The 22,734-nt window shown below is 46.7% G+C and overlaps 2 protein-coding genes across 2 annotated transcripts in view; one reads left to right on the top strand and one right to left on the bottom strand.

The window, feature by feature from the left end:
- Window positions 1-971: 971 nt before the first annotated feature.
- LOC135829484 (adhesion G protein-coupled receptor E5-like) lies at window positions 972-4,702 on the bottom strand. The gene is made up of 3 exons (XM_065341890.1): window positions 4,437-4,702; window positions 3,476-3,545; window positions 972-2,532 (listed from the first exon to the last, which is right to left on the bottom strand). Exons 1-3 carry the CDS (start codon window positions 4,678-4,680, stop codon window positions 1,488-1,490), a joined length of 1,359 nt encoding a protein of 452 aa, XP_065197962.1. The 5' UTR covers window positions 4,681-4,702; the 3' UTR covers window positions 972-1,487.
- A 2,715-nt stretch (window positions 4,703-7,417) lies between these two features.
- LOC135829298 (hemicentin-1-like) overlaps window positions 7,418-22,734 on the top strand; it is an 86,913-nt gene continuing 71,596 nt past the window's right edge. The window contains exons 1-8 of the mRNA XM_065341701.1: window positions 7,418-7,622; window positions 15,137-15,160; window positions 15,840-16,104; window positions 17,872-18,023; window positions 18,806-18,999; window positions 19,446-19,569; window positions 21,648-21,763; window positions 22,505-22,676. Coding sequence (XP_065197773.1) covers window positions 7,559-7,622; window positions 15,137-15,160; window positions 15,840-16,104; window positions 17,872-18,023; window positions 18,806-18,999; window positions 19,446-19,569; window positions 21,648-21,763; window positions 22,505-22,676 — 1,111 coding nt within the window. The 5' untranslated portion in view covers window positions 7,418-7,558. The remainder of the gene's footprint in view (window positions 7,623-15,136; window positions 15,161-15,839; window positions 16,105-17,871; window positions 18,024-18,805; window positions 19,000-19,445; window positions 19,570-21,647; window positions 21,764-22,504; window positions 22,677-22,734) is intronic.

The following is a 22,734-nucleotide window of genomic DNA, read 5'->3' on the forward strand; positions in this document are numbered from 1 at the left end:
GCGGTGGGTTGCGCTTGTTCGGTGTCATTTCCTACACCATTCCAAAGTCCTAATCGTATTGTCCCGTATAACAGCCGTGGTTATTCCCGTGGAAGCCGGGTCCAGTGCTAGGCTTCCATTCAAGTCAGGCTTCTACCGGTATTCGAACCACGTATCTCTATGAATGGCAGTACTAAACAAGGCATACCGGTACATGTACATGTATGTGCTGACAGTGTATCAGGCTTGTACTCTTGTTTTGCTTTGCAGTTGTTGCCGCGGTCAGGCCAGTGAAATCATGTTCTGTGATTGCCCGTATAAGAGGCTTAAGAAAAAAAACTCAAAACAGACTTCTATACGAGACAGGCTTTTATATACCAGACACCATCATAATATTGGGCATCAATGCCCGTTTGGTTTGCGATGTAAAATAAAACTTCAAACAACACAACAGTAAGTCTTTTCTATCCAGAGTTCTAGTGGATTCGTTTCCAGGGATTCGGTTCAGCGTGCTACGATTTCTCGCAAGTATTAGTTGCAGGCCCGTGTGAGATTCACATACCGAATGACTCATATGGCTTATAATGTCTGTGCACTGACCCTGGCGACCAATCATGCAACTGAAGTGTCCGGTGGTCATCGCTCTAAGTAAGAGATAGAGAGTATCATGATTATCTGGTGCAATTTCCCGCCACATTGACATTGTTTTGAGAACTTTTGTAACGTTTAGTGTCACGTGAAGGCGCTCGTGCCAGACCATACAGATTGTTTTCTTTTCTTGACTGGTTCTGCGGGTTTATACCAGTTCATGCGCAGTTTCCAATACAGTGGCAACTGTGGAATATTTGTAAAGACAGTACAAGTAATCTTTTCGCTCTATCATTGCGTTGATACTAGTGATCAGTAAAATTAATAGTTGACGCGATTCCATTCCAAATCACTGGTTCAGAGTCCGCCAGATGTGGGAGAAGTAGAGGCGCGAGATAGACATACGTTTTGGGAGAAGTATAAGATCGCCCACTGTGATCATTATCGGCACAGTAGCGTAATAATGCAGAAATGTGATAATTATAATCATGTAGTATGCTTACGCAGAGAAAGTTGGGGTAGCTCATGATAGCGCTAGATGCTTATCATTGAACTCGCGTTGGAAAATAATTCAATAAAGATTCACTGAAAGGTTTCCCAACTACAATAATTTGTGCTTTCAGCTAGGAATCCCATTTGTGAAATAACTGAGCTGGATATTATTATGCAACAAGAATGTTCATATGAACAAAGATCAGGTAAACACCAGAGTACTACAGTGTATCCAACGTGCGTAAAATAAAGTAAATTGGAAAGGGAATAATGGGAAATGTTACATTTTAGCTACTAGTATCTAAATCGAAATGCTTAGGCCAAATTGAGAAGATTTTCTGAGATCAATCATATTTGGAAGAGTTAAAATGTTTAGAAAATGTAGTGCTTTTCGGGTGCTTGGTGACTGGTTCGTGCTAGGTCAAGTGTTACTCCTCATCTTCCGAACTGACTTTTGGCGCAAGATCTACTACCGTGGTGTAAACGTCACCAGATAAACCTTTATATTGCTCAAATTTGAAGTTGCGGAATGACTGTGTTCGTTGGCTTTTCAACACGCTTTGCTCGGCTGTTGATGGGCTGGTTGTGATGGAATTCAGTGGCGACAGTTCAAAACTCTCACGCCACTCCGATGTAGGGGTTCCTGGTGGCAGAAGGTTGCTGATGTCTGGAAGATCAACCGGCGATTGAGAATGTACAAAGAAGCTTCCTTCGTCATCGGTTGTCGGTGACTGACTGAAGTTTGGCAGAAGATTTCCATGCCTGTCTTGCGTTGTGGCCAGGCTTGAAGGTCTTCTTGTTGGTGTAGTATGAGATGTTGCATGACCGCCTCTCTCTGCTGTGCTCTTCGTTCTTACTGGTGTTTTAAACGTCACCATCTCCAAAGTGTCAAGTTCAGCACTATCGGGAATTTTGCTAACTTTGCCGTTGCTGCTACGGCTGCCGCCTTTAATGCCTCGCACTCCCTTAACGCCGCCAGTTCCCTTCTTCGCATTTGTGCCGCTGCTGATGCTCCTTCTGTCAGTCGTGCTACTGGCCCTAGTATTGCGCCCTCGAAGTATGAAGCTGAGGAGTCCAGTAGATTTGGTGGTCGAGCCAGTCTTTGTCTTGCGAGAGGAGAGAACCTCCTCGACACCCTTCTTGGCATCCTGGCCCCGAATGACGTGTACGAAGATGAACAGGCCCTGTAGACAGTTCAGGATGGCAAACACGTACTGGAAGACAATATTGTCGTCAGCAAGCACTAGGAATCCGAATACCCATGTAAGGCCGAGCAGGATGGAGATCGACACCACTACACGGAGGAGAGCCTTCTTTCCCTTCCTCGCGTTTGTTGATGCTGTAGCCAGATTCTTGCCACGTCTCTGCAGAGTGATGACGACAGTAGCGAGGATAACCAGATTGTATCCTAGGCACAGCGACATCGGTGCAACCAACGCACCGTAGAAGACCGGGTCGGAACGAATCCAGCAGCTGAAAAAGTTTAGAAAAACGAAAAAAAACACGACGTGCATCACAATAATTATAACATACTACTAAGCAATGTGATAAAGGTCCGCTTCTCCACGCAATACTAGTACCTGAATCTTCAAGCTCTACCGAAGTTATTTGGTGCACAGTACAAATTGACATTACTCAGTCTATAACTGTGAATTCATACCATTGTGCATGACAAATCCCCATTAATCTACAGCAATAGTTGCTGTGTTGAAGGCACAGCAAGGGCCCCATCAACCAATGAAATAACATGCTGTTCTGAAAAATAAGTATAGATTATAGACCGGTTAGGAGGTCTATACAGGATATATAGACCGAGTAAAAGACCGAGGTCCCCCGAGGTCTTTTACGAGGTCTATATATCCTGTATAGACCAACTATGAGGTCTATGTATAGATTATAGACCGGTTAGGAGGTCTATACAGGATATATAGACCGAGTAAAAGACCGAGGTTCCCCGAGGTCTTTTACGAGGTCTATATATCCTGTATAGACCAACTATGAGGTCTATAATCTATTTATCGTGTTCTCCACGCAATAGTTTCTCTTCATATACGACTTATCCTTGTAATTCCAATATTATACTATAGCCTATACCACATTGTACGGCATTGCAGGATCAAGGTCATTGTTTAAACTAAGGTCAGCATCGGTAGCACAGTGGCTGGGTGGTAAGGAAGAGTGACTGAGATTCACATGGTTGTGGGTTCGAATCCCATCTTGTGTATTTCTGCTTTCTTCAAAATTTCTTTTTCTAAGTTGGAGAGAAAATTTCTAAGTCCAAGAAGTTCTAAGGAGTCAAATATAAGTAGTCAAATATATTGTGTATTTGACTAAGCAGTCAAATACGCGATATATTTGACCGCTTAGGTATCAGGGAAATTAGTGGGGTCAAATACTAAGAAGGCGATAAGCTTACATATTCTCTCCTCCGTATGCGTCAGCCAGCGTTACTCCAGCAGATACAGACACCACAAGCAATGGCAATACTGTTTGGGAGAGAACAGGAGGAGAGAGGATAAATATTAGCCATCTTGAAATAACCAAAAAAATACAATAGCCACTGATAATTCCATTCAAACTTCATATCATTGCAATAGTGATACACTGGTATCTCACTTGCCCCGATCTCGGTCCACTGGGCACCATGTCGGCGACAATTAGTGGTGTGATACTCTTCGCCAATTGCTGTGGAAATAGTGGTGTCAAATGTCTGGCATCTGGCCCTTCCCCATTGAGTCGTATGTGACTCAGAGAAAAGGACAGCAGTTGTGCTCAGTGCCGGGTTCCAGACCGCCCCAATAATAGAGTGCGTGTGATACATTTGGCAAACATTGTGCTGTCTTCATGCCGCTTTATATTAGTGGTTAATTGATAGCCATTGGGTGTGAGCGGCGTTTGAATGAATTGCAGGAGCCAAGTCAAGGGCGTAGTGTCATTGCATTACATCCTGATCATTGTGCATCAGCGTCGTGACGTCCACGTGTGGTATTAAAACTCATAGCAGTGGTGTCTGTATTCGTCCACTCCTTCAACAATGCACCAAATACGTTCCGTAGTGCTGATCGTTGATGTCAGCTACTGAAGTTTCTTTCTTTCATTCAATTATTTTTCTTCATTTGCGTCAACATCCTTCATCTTAGCAAATGTGTTTTGTTGCCCGTAAAAGATTCTTATTCATCGACCAAATTCGTTGCACTGTGGACTAGGAGCTTAGCTGCAAGCATTTTCTAAGAGGGGACATATATGCAGCAAGGAGGGGTATTCCAAGCCATAACCAAGCATATAACAATACACCCTACTCACTTACGGACAGAGGCACATGGGGCAAAGCACTGCAAAGGCGGCGAATGTGCCACATACAAACAAGTCCCACTCACCGAAAACCAACGAGTGAAGTGTGTATCTAACATTTTGCTTTGTCTCGGCAAACACGATCACAATCTGCTTGTAGAGGAACGTGGCATCCACTGACGTCCACACGAATGACGAGAGCAGGAGAAAGTGCATGGCTATGGCTAGTCCTTTGCATGCCAGGCCATGCTGTGGAAGGTTTTCAAAATACAGGATCAGCATGAATATCGACAGGAAGAGAAGTAGAGTTGTGCATAGCCCGAACACCATCTGATGGTGGTGACTCTGCCGAAGTTTCCTGCAGAAATCAAGCAAGATCGTCAAACCATTGTATACCTGTATGCAGGGAAACATGGCAACGAAAACTCTAAGACCGGCGATTGATTTGTATAGGAATGATACTAAAGAAAGGAATGATACTTAAATTAAGTGCTGTGCGCAGTTAGGATAATTCTTTGAAATCAGGAAAGGGAGGTGAGGCTGCAGGATGATTTGACGTGAGTCGAAAGATCCGCTCGTGTTGTTTGGCTAGCGCTTTGGAAAGACGCGAGCGAGCTGCATTTCAGGGTGAAAGTTTGGCGTTTTACGCCAATCGATGACTCATTTTGACGTGAAAACCCCCCTCTATCATTCTCAGTGAGAAAATACAACATAATGTAGTACCCTCCGAACACAAACAATAATATTAATAATAATTATTATGACCTTCGAACAAACGGCGAGGAGACAACAATTTGATAACCGCAATCAGTAATACAAGCTGGATCGACATTTGTGTACACTTTATTCATGTAATCTCTTATTGGCGATGGTGCCATCGTGAGAATAAAGAATTCAACAACAACAACAACAACGGGCTACTGGCGCTGTGTAAAGTGGTGGTTCACAGCAAGAAGGGGTGTAAGAGTTTGCTGTCGCTGCACTTCTGCCATTTTCTGCTCCTTTTTTGGTGGTTTTTGCACAAGAAGTTCAAGAACCCTCCAGTTAAATTATTTTAGGTTGCGATATTAGTAACTTTTGAGTTTGTTCTGAGAATATGGATTCGATTTCAGCAACTAGCACTTGCTTTGGAAAGGTTGCGAAAAGCATAAGCTGCAAAACATTATGGCGTCTTTGGGAAAGAGCTACTACTGCTTAGTATGTGCGATGATCTACCGCTTTCCACTCTATAGCTAGTCTGCATCTGGTGTGACATGATGCATGTGAAAATAGAATAATTTCATTATTTTATTATCACATGCAGATGTCTTATTATTTTATTATCACATGTCCGCGAGGATTATTTTTCATAATCCCCGCGGCGCTGCACGCCTTGGGGTTTGAAAAATAATCCCCTCGGAACCGTGCAATATCCTATACGTACATGCATCTCACTGACCGGCACACACCCTCAGCCAGTGTGACTGAGTTCGCGGGCATCGTCGCAAAGCACCGCATGCACAGCGTCGCGGATTACATCACAGCAAGCTGCATTCATCGCATTTCACCTCTAGCTAGGCGTAGCTGGCAGGGCATTGTCATGGATTGCCAGCTATCTCAGCATCCGACAGCAGTATGTCCGATTTGGCACCCTCCAAAGTGGCATGAAGCCGTGTACATGTGGTGTTCCACAGGGCTCAGTGCTTGGCCCCCTGCTGTTCAGTGTCTATACCCGGGATGTCCCATCGGTTGTAGAGCCAGCAAAGTCAATCCAATTTGCTGACGACATTGAGATTCAATTCATCCACACGTCAACGGATGTCATCTCAGCTAATCTCTCCACAGCAGTCACAAAGCTCAGTGACTGGCTACGTCAACGTGGCCTCATTCTCAACGAGACAAAGAGTCATCTCCTAGCAGTGTATGCCGGACGCAAACAGCCAACACCACCGATCAAAGTCACCTGCGACAGAACACCCCTCCCAGAAGCCTCCTCAGTCAAGTATCTCGGAGTGACCGTGGACAGCACTTTGACATTCAAGGAGCACATTGACAAAGTGGCAGCTAAGATGGCTCAGAAAATCGGGGCACTCTGGCGCGCACGCCGCTGCCTCAGTGAAGCTGCACGGGCACGGTACGTGACCTCCGTAGTACTGCCAGACGCCCTATACGCCTCGCCCCCTTTCAGTGGCTCACTGTCGAGTGCTGAGACCAGGAGGCTGCAGGTTCTGCTGAATCGAGCAGTCCGCGTCGGTGTGCCCACGCGACACTCAGCTGAACTTTTGCTGACCCGGCTGGGAGTTTTCCAGGTGTCAGAGCACTTCCACCAGAACACCTTAGCTCTTGTGTGGAAGAGCCTACATGGTGAGACATCGCAGTCCGTCACAGAACTAATGACTCCACAAATGACCAGAGAAACCCGCCTTCAGCAGCAGGACGGACTCAGTCTTCCAGTTGCAAGAACAAACGCTGGCAAGTCGAGGTACGCCTTCAACGCTACAGGTAAATGGAACAGATTACCTGGAGACGTCCGCTCCAGCACAACTCTGGAGACCTTCAAAGCTGCAGCAGTACCCTACGCAATTGCTCGTTGACTACATGGAACAGTAGCAAATGCCATGTTTGACAATGGATCCGATTTCCAGCTGACTATCATTTCCAGTGCATACACACTTTTTTCTTTCCTTCTTTTTTCTCTCTCTCCGTCTTTTTTTTTCTTCCCTCTTAAGATCTTCGCTACCTTGTCATTGGGAAGAAATTCCCGTTTGGATTTTGCGAAGTAAAACAAAGTTTAAAAAAAAAAGAAAAAAAAAAGCTGTAGCTCTGGCTCCGGACACGCCACTTTTTCACCCGGTAACACCAAGATAAAAAGATCGTCTGGAACGCGTCACCTCAAGGCTCACGGCTCACCATCACTGACATGATGGCATCAGTTGCAGTGCATCACACACGACTCCACGAGAAGTCCATGTGTCACCAACCCCAGGTGAGAAAAGTCTGACAAGCCGGCGTAGAAAGTATGCTCGCCATTTTCACGTCGAAGATTTCGTCAAGTGTGCTGTATAAAGCATGGACTGTCGGTATGAAGTTCTCTTTCGCCCGGCGAGATGATGTTTGCTGTTCCCTCTAGTCACCCCTCCGAGTTCCGTGGTCGAGGCGAGCAAAGTAAGTTAGCTAGTATTAGTGCGTAAAAGGGGGGAAAGCGGTTGCAGTGACAGTCAGGCAAGCAATGGAGAAGCGTGATGGGCGGCTCTCTGTTCTTCTGCAAGCCGCTCTGCTGGTGCTCATGACAGGTAACGTTATTGACTGTGATGCACTGTATTCCACTTGAAAGCCTGAGGTGTTTGTAATCCTGGTACTGCTCGTTATGGCTTGGCTGGTAGACCCTACATGGGGTCAGTGTTCGACTGTGACGCGCACGTTACCCAAGGCGAAAGAAGAAAATCCACCCACACGCATACTGCTTCTAACACTAACGTAAAACGTGTCCAAAACTACTTCTGAATTAGTTTTAGCTAGGTGTTGCGATGTTTCCTTTGTAACGGTACCAGGAAAGGATGAGCTTAGGGAAAACGGTGGCCGTGTAGAATCGTTTGGAGTGATTAGAGAGCTGCACGTTCTATGTCAACGAACGTCATGGTCGCTGTTTCTCGCCGTCGTATCGGGCCAGCATGCATCCTAGTTCACACGTTTGGGAAGTTTGCAAACAGACATAGGTGCCGCTGTTCGCTGTGAGTGTGTGCAATAGACCAATCCCGAAAAGATTGTCTGGGTTCGTGAAAGGGGGCACGCGTGCAAGCCAGCACGTGTGAAGTGCATCGTTTTGTATTCAGTTTGTGTGTGTCAGCTCATGGCGGAGGAGAGAGAGACTTTTGCTCGCCGAGCTGAAGCTAAAGGATTTGATGGAGTCCTGCCAGCAGCTAGTCAAAGGACCTTCGGTACCTTAGGCAGACCCTGACGGAGTTTGGAGGCCAGCAAGCTCTCGGTGAGGAGAGAAACATTCGCGTGGCGATGGACTCTCCGTAAAAAATGCAAGCTACATAGCGCCGACATACTGCAACAGGCTACGATTTCAGCTAACTAACTCGATCTGCCGCTTCACAAAGTTCAACTATTTACAAGTCCTGACTGTTGTAGTCTGAAGCTGGACTCTCATCGCCCACCTACTGGTAGCTTTTGGAGCTGATGGATTTCCCGACTTGGACTCCTTCCGCAAACTCTCGCAACATTGCTACAGTGTATGCTGTGTTTCCGCACGCTCGTGTCGACATGTCACCTTTACTGTACATGTACCGGGTCGCGGAGGAGCTCGACGACCTCCGCTGACTCCAGGTTTCCGAAATACTGCCGTCGTCTTCGTTGATGTCGCTGGTGACATTCTCCCCTTGCAGGACGTGCGCATAGTTGTCGTCTCGGGGGTAAAGACTATGTTGTCTTTCGAAATAGTTCTTCATCACGCTCGCGCGAATGATGTTTCTCATCATGAACTCGTTCCGACGGTGTGACACGGCGATGGTCTTTGGCGGGGCACTGGCTTGGCGAAAACGATATCTTCTTGTGCAATATAACACTGATCGGCTGCAGATGAGTACAGTCACGTCGTGGTTGGTCCTATAGGAGGGCAGCTGCCAGGAAAGAGGCAGAACTCATCGAAGACGAAGCGCTCGCAACAAACAATAGCACTCGAAATATCTCGTAAGATTTAGGGCCTATCGCTTTGAGCCACAGCGCTCACAGCCTTGCCTACTTCATCAAAGTGAGCTCTACATGTTCGTTGACCTCTTCACACTACACAGAAGAGCGAAACAAGGATTATGTCTTAGCATTTCAACTCCAACAGCAGACCTTTACCAGTGCGAGAGAGAAAACTACAAAGCCTTTGATTTCTGTCGCATCGTCTCTCTTGCATGCAACTAACGAGAAAACCGTGTACTTACCCTTGCATTCACACGCGAACTATCAAACACGTCCTGTGCCACATGCTGATCAAGTAGTGCCATGTATGTGTTGTACAGTGTACTCTCAGGTGACATGCCCCCTTTCGAACCCAGACAATCTTTTCGGGATTGGTCTATTCGAACTACACGGCGTGTAGTTGATGCATGCAGAGGCTCTTCTCGCCAAGAGGAAAACCCACCTTGTACATGTACGGCGAAATCGTGGGAAAGACACCCTGCTCAAAGTCAGGGCTCACCACGACCATACAAAATTCAAAAAGCGTCGACCACCATTTTGAATGCCGCCAAAGCCAGAGTTTGTGCAGTCATAGCGGCTACGCACCCGAGTTCATGCTCATCGATGTACAGCGATGTACAGTCTAGTCGTAAAATACCGGTATTTTACGACTTCCTGGTCTACTCTGTACAACGAAGGGCCAGTGCCGAAGCGAATCTTGTTGTTTGATGTCGAGAAAGACACGCGGAGAAGACGTCCTTTCTCCAAGCAATCTTGGTCATTTTTCTCAATCCGCTGGTGGGTGTCGACCAAGATATGTCCGTGGGGTACTGGTGAACTTGAGTCCTGGCATCTACAACAATTTGCCGCGCCTAGCTAACCAATGTTGTCAGTAGAACTCAGCGTTTCCTGATCGCGACTCGGCACACTCTTCTCTGTTTGGCCTCGCAGCTTTCACGCTGCGAGTGGGGAGTTTCCTTGTCACAAATGAATCCCTTAGTCATGACCATGATGAGAGGTGACTAGTATGATCCCTGACTGGCATGAGTCCTTAGCTTGAGTCAACACGAAGGTAAACTCTTCACTTGGAACGCTTGCTGTCTCCTCCGCCCTTTCTTGTTGCACTTGAAGATATGCGCACGGCTGCCATTTTTTTTTTGGTGCGCGCGGCGACGCACGGCCGACCTTGATGTCTTCAAAATAGTAGAACAGCGGTTCTCCTTGGCCGATTCTCATCATCGATAGCTCATTTTCAAGGTCTTGGAATTCTCTATCGGTTTACCGTCCCCGATTTCTAATTTTCTCTTCATTCACTTGTTTGCACGCCTTCGCGTTTGAGTGATTTCACCATCCGATCTCAGCCAAACGAAGGCCAAATCGAAAAATTCGAGACGGTAACCCCCCAAAGACAAACCTTCTGAACACGAATCCACAATGGCCTAATGTCTAAAACCAACGAATACAGCCAAGCTCCACTCAGAAAACACCCCACAATTGCAAGAAACAGCCCGTTTTGCTGTGCGCTGATTGGTCAAATCCAAATGACCGTTATTGACGCTTTGTATGGTCGTGGTGAGCCCTGAAAGTGATAAGGTAATAATGCCAAGAACGGATTTTCTGTCTTGTTGATCCGAAATGTTTGCTTTTGTTGGAAAATGGTCTGTGCAGAGGAGTCCCTTTATCCCGCTCCCCGCGCCTCCACACGTACCCACAGACGCGCATCACACATACACGCACGTTCGCCTACACGTGCACGCATGTACACCCCCCCCCCACACACACGCACACATAGATACACACACACACACACACACACACACACACACACACACACACACGTCCGCTGTCCACTGTCCAGGCAACATTTTATCATGCATAATTCCAATTCATATGCCAGCTTGGAGTTCACAACAAGAACTCTAAAGTCACTATGACCTGGTGCTGATGTACATACTGTGTATTCCGATAACGTGCCCTTCCCTTTTCTGAAGCTACCTCTCAAGCCCTTTTCCATGGAACTGATTCCTGAACATTGCCTGTCAGCGGACAGATGTTTGCTGTTAGGCAGTTGACAGCTCTGCCCAGGAATAGACAGTTGTACGAAGGTTGCGTGTTGGCAGTATGTATAATAGTGCAGTGTCTTGTTCACAATGAGAAACACGGAAACACCGTTTCCGCGAAGGGCACAGAGCGCTGAGTTCAATTCATGATTCCGGAAAAAAAAACATTTGAGTCTCTAGAGTCTCTCCGTGCTCACAGTGTCCTGAGAGCTCCGTCTGAAGAAGGGAATTGAACGTAGCGGCCAAACTCACTCGTATGGTGCAGTGTGGGGGTGATGTTACGTATGCTGCACAGCGCTACTCAATGAAATCTGACCGGCATGCGTCAAGTTTGTGCCCTGCACCAGTTCACTGTCCCCGTGTTGGCAGGTCTTGGGCTGCACAACGTGTATTAGCTCGCTGGATCGGATTCCATTCATCCTCTCCAAAGGCTAGACAGCCTAGTGTGCTTATGGGACAAATGTGTCTGTCTTGTACGGCCATGGGGTACTAATTGTGGCATGTCAACAGGGTAAAGTGCACCGAGCGAATGTGATGTTTGATCTTTTCACCACTTTCAGTTGGACTGGCACTTTAAAAGGAGCCGCATACCCCGTTGATACTTGATGTACTGGAGGGTGGCGGTGTTCGTGCGATTACCCTTGTCTGACTCTCATTCGACCCTTGAAGGTTGTATCGTTGTGTATCTCTAAGGGCACCACAGCAGCCAGTCTTAGTGCAGATGCGTCTGCCTCTTTCTCTCTGTCTCCATTTGTCTGTCTGGTTGTCTATCTGTCTATATCTTTTTCTCAGGCAGACACTGGGAAAGGAAGAAGATACACAGATAGAGACAGAGAGGCACACAGACAGAGAGAGAGATACAGAGAGAGAGAGAGAGAGAGAGAGAGAGAGAGTGCTAGGGAGAGTGTGTGTGTGAGAGAGAGAGAGTGCGTGTGTGTGTTTGTGTGTGTGTGTGTGAGCGCGCGCGCGCGGGCGCGGGAGAGAGATACTGAAGTAGATAGATACTGTATAAAATGTATACAAATTTTCATTCGGGAAATCTTTCGTTAGATCACTCCACCATCAGGCCCGTTATGTGCTAAATTTCGTTTTTGTTCGAGGTCTGTCACCCCGTACGTTCAGAAAGAAAACTTTAGTTTGATACAAACTTTAGTTATTCAGAGAGAGAGAGAGACAAAGAGAGAGAGAGTGAGAGAGAGAGAGTGAGAGAGTGAGTGAGAGAGTGAGTGAGAGAGTGAGTGAGAGAGTGAGAGTGAGTGAGTGAGTGAGTGAGTGAGAGAGAGAGAGAGAGAGAGAGAGAGAGAGAGATAGCATGAACTGAATCACTGACCTTGTTGAGGTCAGTGAGTGCAGAGCTAGAGCGAGTGAAGTTGTTTTGCTGGGTGATATTCCAGGGAAGTGCCTCAGGCTCATTGAGAGAGGAGATACCAACCTAAGCCATTTCCTACGAACAGGGTCACCGAGGAGCAGAACTTCAAACCGCCACATTGATGTGTCTTTCTTTGTGGCGATAGCAATATCAATATCAGTAGATCGCAGAAGGAGAAAGTCTCAGACTCTCTGCTTGGCGTGGGACTGTTTACCCTGGGAAGTTTTATTGGAGCAACTTCGCCCATATGCCAGGAGCATGATCATGTATTTGTTTGCACCATGTACCATACAACGCATATACTGCGCTTAGTGCATCATGCTGCATGGGTTTCACAACATTGACATATGTTGTGGGCACAGCTCAGTAGCATTGAAGAGTCTGCCTTGTGATCATGCTGCATGGGTTTCACAACATTGACATGTTGTGGGCACAGCTCAGTAACATTGAAGAGTCTGCCTTGTGATCATGCTGCATGGGTTTCACAACATTGACATGTTGTGGGCACAGCTCAGTAGCATTGAAGAGGCTGCCTTGTGAGCAATGGTGAGCTTTCTTGGAAGTTGAGAACCTGTCAAAACTGGCATGCAGCTGTGTTACTGACACTGCTTGGGCCAGCTTTTCATGGGAACTGTCACGTGTGCATGCATGATAGCTGTCATGCCAGGAGCAGCGCCGGCCAGTCAGTCTCCAGTCTCCAGCCTCTAGGTTTGACATGGCATCTTGCTGTTTTCCTAGTGCGTGCGCGATTCATGTCACTGACTGGTGCTGCCTTCTCGTGTGTGATCAGCCCAGTGTAGCATTGTGTAAGGGGCCATCCGTAAATATCGAGCATTTTTCACCAAAACAAATTATTTTAGTTTAGACCCAACCCCTCCCTCCCCCTCAGAACGCCAAAAAAAAATGTTGACATACATGCATACACATGTACAACAAAAGTTGCAAGTGTGTCATTGCTCCATCGACCATGTACATGTATCAATGTTTTCTGAAACGAAATTGGTCAACCCCCTCCCACGCCATAGCGAAATTGTTTTGTTTTGTGAAAAAAAGTTCGATAATTATGGACGACCCCTTAAAACCATAAACAATTTAAAAAAATTATATTTATGTCCGGGACCGGGCACTGCATGTTACTTTGAAATGTCCATAATTCTGAATCGCGTTCATTTACCGTATTTTACCGGTTGTAAGTCGACTTCGGTTATAAGTCGATCCCCGTATCCGGAGGTCTCAATTCTGTGTTTCGAAGTTTTCACCAAAAGAAGCACTACTAACCACTCCCTGCTACTGACACATCAACAAATCATGTAAACATTCCTTATTGGAGGGTATAATGTCCCAATCCTTGAAAAAGGCCAATAAACTGGCAAAATGGGTACACATGGTGCACTCGTGCATGCAGTGCAGGTCATTTTTGGTAAGATACTTATAGTTCCCGGTTATAAGTCAAATCCCGGTTGTAAGTCGACCCCCACCCTTTCTACTTCTATTTTTAGTCAAAAAAGGTCGATTTACCGGAAAAATACGGTACATGGGAAAAAAGCAGGTGGGGGCAAGGCCATAATTATACATTATTATGGCATGTGGCGTCGATTTTCCACAAAGGAGCGACAATGGAGTAGCAATATTTCCACTGAAACTCTCCGAAAGGTTGACCGGTTGACAAAAGTGCCCGTAACTTTGGGGTACACATAACCCACAGGAGTGTACTGTAAGACGGCTAATTTTGTCAATGGTGATATTCTAGCGTTTGAAATCTTTTATTCTCACGATGGCCTGTGGCCAATAAGAGAAAAATAATTACAGGCACAGGGATCGGACACAGAGATGTTGTCGTTTGAAATCTTTTATTCTCACGCTATTCTCAGCGTTAGCGATAAGATTGTTTTCGCTAACGTTTTGCCGTGCCAATCGAAATTTTGCATGTCCAGTACTAGTCATCGTTCTCTTTAGAGTCTGAAACTAAGTTACCTGGATGTCTTAAATATTATTTTTATCGCGAATTGGTCCAGATTTAGAAAACGCATAAAAAATTACCCGCAAAAATTAGCAGTTCTACAGTACTGGGATCCGCTGGTGAAAATAACACAGGGTCACTTGAGACACGGCTGGGAGTCATGCGGAGTACTGTTTATGCATCAACTGGGTACATACACTCCCACGGATTAAGGAGCTGCATCTTCGCCTTGATCCTTGAAGGGTGGTGGCATTCCTACGGATGCGGAAAACTCGGTTTACAGCCGAGTCTCACGCGAACCGTGATTTTTTGTGTACATATTTTTTAAAAGTCTTTTAGGATGCATGGCGAAGCTTAATAAGTAAAAAAAGTGGCTTGTGTGCTCACACTCAATCACTGCTTCTCACAAATACATTTTGGGAACAAAATTCAACGTTTCGGTCATGAAAATATCCATCACCAGGAATGAAGTGGGCGCACTGGTTAGGCTGGGTTAATTTATGAGGAGCGCTGCGAGGAGATTACCAATCCTTACTAGTGTGCCCACTTCATTCCTGGTGATGGTTATCATCAGGAATGTGTACCCTGGTGGTTTGAAAATTGAAATCCTAGTGCAGACATTGCTATGATAATGGGTTCCAGTTCTGCCCGATTGCTTATTAACATTTTCCCCTGCTTTGTCTCTTTTCTATTTTCTGCCTTTCGTGCATCACTCTTTGAACATGCCATCTCTCTCTCTCTCAGCCTGTTGTGTGGATGCTGGACGAAGTAAGTAGAACTATGAGCCTGACCCTGAGAGGACCCTGCCAGTGCAATACACAGTTGCGTCTGCAACCACCTCTATCATGCAGTATTCTGTTCTCGAGGTTCGTGGTTTCTCGTAAAAAAAAAGAAAGAAAAAAACCAGTCTACCCCTGATTAGTACCCTCATTAGCTCGCAGCACTCTAGGACATTTGTGGTGCTGCCACTATGGATTTCATTGGCTGTCTCCAAGTACTGGCCAGCACTCACCCTTTGTACGCGTGAGCGCTGCATGTCGTGTTTATATTGCCCTAACCCAATCAGTGTTGAACAGCTGTTGAGCATCGTGGGTTGTTCTGCTCGTCATTGAATTTTGTGGCCAGCTGTCTTTGATGGCACGGTAGGGGTACGGGATAGCGCCAGGCATGTCGACGGCACAAACAAACGAACAACCAAACACGGATTTAAAGCTGTGTGGACCATGGCTACAACCAGACGTTACTGAAGTAACATCTTTTGCCTAGCTACGGGAATGATCCTATCTACTGTCAAGCTTGGTAGCTGCAAACTCTTGGGAGTTGAAGGGAAAGGGAGTGCCAGAAGAACATATCCTTGTCTTTATTGAGCATTCCAGGTAGAACGCAGCTCTCAACTGGCAATACCCTAGCTTTACATTTCTCTTGTTGTTTACTTGATTTTGTGCAGCGGTTTGTTCCACGGCGTACGAGTTCTTCCACGACAGCGGAGCAACCCATTGCATCCACCATTACGGCTGCCAGCTTGCTACCGAACGGCGCAGCTGGGAGGAGGCCCGTGCAGTGTGCCGTGCCCTCGGCACGACCTACGACCTGCTGAGTATCCACGACGATGACACGAACAACGGAACCAGGGAAGTCTTTTCCAAGTGCGGCCCGGTGGCGGCCGGCCAGATGTTCTGGATTGGCATGAACTACACGAATTCCAACTCATCGTGAGTGCAACTGTTGCTAGTGTGTCCTGCATGCTGCAGTAGATTGTACTTACTGCCTTCAATGCATGCAATGCAGTCGCGATGGAACCGGTCCAGTTGGCCAGGCCAACATTTTGGCCAGGCCAACATTTGGCCAACATTTGGCCACCAGCGTGTGTTTGATGCTGAGGAGGGCATGTGCACATACTATTATCATACACAATGCGTGAACGCGTCACAACCGTTTGACCAGGTCAGCTGAAAAACTGCCACCCCCGGTCCTGCAATGCAATGCTCTTAGTCATGCAAGTACACATGCCACACTCGGACTCTCAACTCCAGTCTCTCCGGAGGCGTGGATTCGATTACCACCGCTGCCACCATTGCAGCGCTCACACTGTGAACACAACGAGACTCTGGAGTCTCGCACTTCACGCTGGTCGGTGTGTTGCCCATTGGCAAGGAGGAGCAGAAGACTGAGACAGTACGAGTACAGAAAAACCTGTAACTAAAGACCACCGTGACTAGCGACCGGCCTGGTGCTACAGACCACTACGGCAGGCACGGACGGTCTCACATTCCCATAATTATGGTTGCGCGGTGCAAACCTCTAACTAAGGACCACCTGCCACTAAAGACCGATTTCTCTGGCCCAAAGGGGTGGTCGTTAGTCACAGGTCTACGAATGCGCTGCACAATAGTACTAGCTGCTGCTTGCCCTTGCTTTCTTTTTATATTTTTGCTGACCCTTACAGCTCTATCTTTTGTTTTTGGTACGTGTTTCTGGCCGTGATGCCGAGACCTCAGGTCGGCAGAGCCATCAATGCCCCACCATCACTGCTGCACCTCGGTGCAGCCCCTTCTCAGTAGTTGTCACGTTTGTCCTTGTCTCAGTACCATTGTCTTCTGTATTATTTATGAGTTGGGTATGTAAACATAGTAAAAAAATAAATAAATAAAAAGGTCTTACTGTCTGTGCACAGCTTACTATGAGACGGATACGTGTGTTCACGTACCTACTACAGTGTTGCTCAATGCAATCCGATCAAGCAAGCGGATGCCACGTTGGGGGGCGCTGTGCCGCCTTACAGCTGAGAACACTGGGCAACTGTGAACGAGTGCAGTTACCCAGCTTGATCCCCACGATTGGATTTCCTTGAGCAGCACTGTATATGCACATAACGAGCCGATGATTGTAGTTATGGCTATGTATATATATATAATTTTAAATCTTCATCTTCTTATCTCGACCAGAGCTCGGTGTATACATTGCATGGCCTTTAGCCCAAGGTGGTGTAACTACCCGTATTACTAGACCTATGTTCTATTATTATGGCAATCAGCAGAATCAGCGAAGCGGACATTGGACGACATTGGACGACGTAGTAATCAACAAAAATAAAATATGAATACTAAAATTTCCTAACAATTTTCTTTTGTACTGCCATAGCCGTTGATGGCTTACCCAACGCTGTAGTGATCGCTACCACAGGGTCCTTGAATGTGTGTTCGTGCTGTCTTGCCACCACACGCGGAATCCCTATCAGACGCATGCCCCGTATATGGGTTCCTGGGTGCCCGGAACCCCCCTTTTTTCGCTCAAAATGCAGGAATTTGCTTCATTTTTTGAAACATTGATGCCCCCGACCCCCCCCCCCCCTTCAAGGGCACCGGCGCACGCGCCTGCATAGGCTATACCAAAGGATATCCAAGAAATGAATCGTCACAGACCAGATTCGTCCTAGTATCTACGTGCCAAGATGTTCTGGTTTTCCTGATGTTCTGCAGGTGGGCAGATGGCTCCGAATTGGACTACGCAATGTGGGATTCCTCGCCGCCGACCGGCAGCAACTCCTGCGTTGCATTCGATCCCGTTACCGCTGCATGGACTGGACGGAATTGCAACATGACTTTCGGATTCATCTGCGCTGAAGTGTTACGTGAGTTGTTTTTTCAAGCAGGAACGTGTCACACGCAGCTGTAAGCCCGGCATTTGCCTCCACTTGAAGGAGAAATCTTTCACTGGAAGGCCGACCGTAGGCTGGCTTGTTTCATGTCTTGAACCTAGTAGGAAGCACAATATAACTCTTCTTCATCGGTAGCATGTTCAAGGCGATATTACTGACGTTGAGTGTGTGTCCCTTTCTGGTCATCCGCACCTGCGATGTGTTGGGGACTGCAAGGATGAGTGTGCAAATTGAGTTGGATGTTCCAATTTGAAGTAGAGAAATTCTGAGTGTAAGACTTCAATTAAGTAGTTGACTGCTCCCGACGTGAAGCTCCTGCGAACCTGATTTACACTGATTGACTCGCAAGTACCACTTGAAGCACACGTGAACAAACCTGCAAGAACGCACCTCTCCCAACTCCGTACAATGTATTTTTGCATATAATCCTAAAGCCAGGTGTAAATCAGTAAAGTGAGAGCAGCTACTTTTTTCATTGTTTTGGGGGAAAAGATGCAAACGGAGAAATTCTGAAGGAAAATTCACTGTCACCAGCAGGACTGAAACCAGGGACCTTTCCTTGTAGCTAGCGATGCTCTAACCAGTAAGCTATGGTGTAGCTATCATCCCAGTGGAGATCGTTCAACATTTTCCTCAGACTTCGAAACCTTTTAGTTCACAAATCTGTTCTTCTCTCTCAAATCTGTTCTTTTCTTATAAATCAAAATATGCCATTGTGTGAATACTGATGTGCCCGTGTTGTTTCCCTCCTGCAGGATTTCCCACCGCCACCATTGAGCCTATCAATAACATGACATATAACATATCGCAAGACACGAAGAGCTTCAGGATGGTTTGTACAGTCATTGGCAACCCAGCGCCCTCGCTGATTTGGCTGCTGAATGGCGACCCGGTGATGGGAGGCAGACAGACGTTCACTGCTGGCACAGCAATCGGCCATACGCCCATGGTAGGCCACTAGAGCTTTTGGTCATGGTTCAATTGTGTGTGTGTGTGTGTGTGTGTGTGTGTGTGTGTGTGTGTGTGTCGTCCCTTCGGATAGGAAGTAGAGATTAGCGATGTGCTTCGTAATACAAAAACACACGTATATATTGTTTGCGACGTCTTGGGATGCTTGTAAATCTTGTTGTGGAAGCTGAACTCTACATGCCTTGCAGCCTGGTATAGAAGCTTGCGCAGTAGATTTTCCTCGATCTCTGGGCTTCATCACCATTTCACTGCCAACATACTGTAGAAATTGAGACCGTTGTGCTTCGTCACATTATCCCATGTAGTGATTTGAGAAGTAATGGTGCGAACCTTCTCCCTGCTTTAAACCTCTGTCCGAATTCTATTATCCTAGATTACGGGTGATCTCTTGTTTATGTTTGTGCCTATTTGTTTCAATATCCGAAGATCCACTCAACTCTTGAAATAGCTCCTGTCAAGTACAAGGACGACGGTGACTATACCTGTTTCGGGAGCTCATCCTACAATGCCACGGCTGTGTATAATGAAATCCTAGCGCTCAACGTCCTCGGTGAGTTGAATGGTACTTTGGCGTGTCGCCCGACGTCAGTTCCTGTATCCCAATTTTATTGGTTCCACTCTACAGCGGACGTTCGTGATTTATCCTGCCACACTCTCAGCCTGACAACACACACACACACACACACACACACACACACACACACACACACACACACACACACACACACACACACACACATATGTTGCAAAAGAAGGATCCACGAACGGGATTCGAACCCAGCACCCCTGTCTTTCCGGGACAGTGCCCTACCGATTAGGCTAACAGGGATCACACACACCCGTTTCCTTCTTGCCACATATACACGTACAATCGCCATGGCAGCCATACTTCCCAATGAAATTGATTTTCGCTATAGTTGCGCGTGGAAACGAATAATAGACCCTGCATAACTTAGCTCCCCGAAAATACTAATGCCATCACATGGGCCAACTTGCCTGGTAGCAAAAGCGAGAGCAAAAAGATTTTTTCAAGCCATGCTGTGACCCACAGTTAATTGGTCGCTTGTGGCCTGGCATGATGGAAGCATGGATGCAGCGAATTGGGATTTTCGTTATTTGACCACTGTGGTGGATGGTTTGATCTACTCCCCTCCCACCGCTTTTGGAGATGCAGCTGCGCCTTGATCTTTGAGGGTAGTGGCTTTCCTATGGATGCAGAAAACTCGATCTCTGGCCAATTCCCAAGTGAACATTAAAATAAATAATATAAAGGGCAAAGAGTATGATGATGATAATGATGAAAGACCATCCATTATTGTAGGTGGCATTTTCAAAAACCAAAAATGGTCCTTGACGGGTGGTGGGTTGAGAGTTTCGTTTTGATATTCCCAGGCGCGTGCGCCGGTGCCCGTCAAGGGGGGGGGGGGGAGGGCTTCCGGGGGCCTCCCCGGGAAAAATTTAAAAAAATGAAGCAAATCCTGCATTTTGAGCGAAAAGGGGGAGGGTTTCCGGGCACCCAGGAACCCATATAGGGCATGCGCCTGATACCTGTCAGCCAAGTACATGTTTACAACCGATATCATGTTCTATTTTAAAGGATATGTGAATGAGTAGCTGGAGGTAGATCGTAAATATACTTTTATAGCTCTGTGGAAAACATTGATAATGCTGGAAAGCGCTTACGGCTATAGGATGTTTTTGAGGCGACCAGTCAATTCCGTGAGGTAACAAGCAGCTCTTGAAATGTCACCCACTCCCTTGTTTGGTTTGGTTTTATTATTTCAGTTTGTTGCCTCAACAGTACAAATTACAGATATCAAGAGGGACGAACGAAAAGTGAAAGTACAACAGAGCAGAAGGGAGGATGCAACTTGTGACACGTGCACGTATGCATCTGAACATTGGGCGCTTGCTGATTCTCTCCTCAAGTAACTTATGCAGATCTCCACAATGTTACACTTAAAATCCCGACCTTCCGACACATTTGGTACGAGCATGAATTCACAACCCCCAAGAGCTATGGGGTTTGCGACGGCAGAAATTCACACCGAGTGACAAGCCCACATGCGCAATTTGAACAAGTGCATGATCGATGCAGAGCTGTACGCAGCTCTGTTCCAGGATCCACTCTCTGGCGATCACTTTGCAGTGCTTGCCAGTGTAACAGTTTGAACCCTGTCTCCCTCGATGTGAAGTTCTGCCATCACAGCACTGGATGCGGGATGTGCAGGTAGTTGCACACTCTTGGGGGTTAAGTACTCTTGGTATAAGCCGCACAACACTTGGTAGTCTTGTTCCAGTGGAACTCAACTAGTATGGACTTTGACATAACATATTCTTGCTGAGATATTCTTGACTAGTATGGACATTTTGCAGTGCACGGGTGCATTAATCCAGATGGATGCATGCTGGTTGAGATAAGAAGTACTCAGTACCTCGAATACTCGGTAAATTTTCCTCCTGCCCTTTGGGGCTACATCGTAGTATATTATTCTACTGTATGTTTGTTATGCTCTTAATGCAAGGTAAATCATCCGTTCTCCAAAACTCGTCACCCGGTCATTTCAGACCCCCAAAAATCAGTAAATCCTCTGGTTCTCGCTCTTTCTTCATCCTGCTCCCTTGCAGTAAAACCTACTATTGAAAGAACCACACTGAGAAACATCACCAAAATCAAGCAGGATCATGTTTCACTGGCATTTCACATCCAGTCCCCGGTCAACCCTGATGTTACTCCAAACGGCGTAAGGTTATTTCAAACATTGTCAACAAGAGGCTATGCATATTAGTGGCCATAGACTGGAAAATTGGATGTAGGTAGCAGTTTGCGTATGTATACACTGTCCTCTAACACTACATGCAGTTGTGGATCAGTTCTCTGCGGGTACTCCGATATTTACATGCATGTTGTCAGGTGAATTGATCCTAGAGGGCGGTGGCGTTCCTACGGATGCGGAAAACTCGGCTTCCAGCCGAGTCTCACGCGAACAATGAAATTGTGATAAATTCTATTTGTCAAGTGAATTTGTTCATTACCGGCAATGTTGTACCACTGCGGTAGAAATTCGGGTTGGTTGTTGGTGTGTTGGGTCCTCGAGAAGCAAGGGTGTTTTTTTTGGGGGGGGGGGGGCGCATGGAGGGAGGGAGAGGGGTGGATATGGTCTACAGTGCAGGAGCACATGGTGTTGCAGCTTGGAGTGTACTGGTAATGGTATTAGTGCGGAGTGTACCGGTACTTGTATCCGTGAGGAGTGTATACCGAGGGTGGTCGTGTGTTTTGTGTTGTCAGTGTTTGTTTGTATGATGCCACACATGCGCAATGCGTGTGCACACTGTGGGAGGGGTGGGATTATGCGAAGCGTACATGTGTTGGTCTTCTGTGCATACTGAGGACGGGTGTGCGCTTCAAACAGATCTGTGGTTGTGTTCGTGGGTCGTGCACACCATTGCTGCTGGCCCTTGGGCACCGCTGCCACTCAATGCAGGTGACGTGGACAGGACCTCGGGGAAATATTACCAACGAAACAGTGACATTCTCCAAAAGCCACCGTACCATAACGCTTGCTAGCGTGGAGCGGCGTGATGCTGGCAGATATTTCGTTGAAGCATTGAACATTGAGGGAAACGACTCTCTGGATTTCTTTCTCGATGTTCACGGTAAGATTTTGTCCCGTGTATGGCGATATGTTATTCCCATGCCCGTGCTACTGCCTCT

This window comes from Sycon ciliatum, chromosome 13 (genome assembly GCF_964019385.1).
Source record: "Sycon ciliatum chromosome 13, ocSycCili1.1, whole genome shotgun sequence".
NCBI lineage: Eukaryota > Metazoa > Porifera > Calcarea > Leucosolenida > Sycettidae > Sycon > Sycon ciliatum.

Bases quoted from the DNA above. Each gene is read 5' to 3' on its own strand.
- LOC135829484 (XM_065341890.1), bottom strand. From the start codon at position 4,680: ATGGTGTTCGGGCTATGCACAACTCTACTTCTCTTCCTGTCGATATTC. The intron at 3,546-4,436 runs GTGAGTGGGACT...TCTCCCAAACAG, and splicing joins ACTTCACTCGTTGGTTTTCG to TATTGCCATTGCTTGTGGTG. The intron at 2,533-3,475 runs GTAAGCTTATCG...AAACTTTTTCAG, and splicing joins GCATACGGAGGAGAGAATAT to CTGCTGGATTCGTTCCGACC.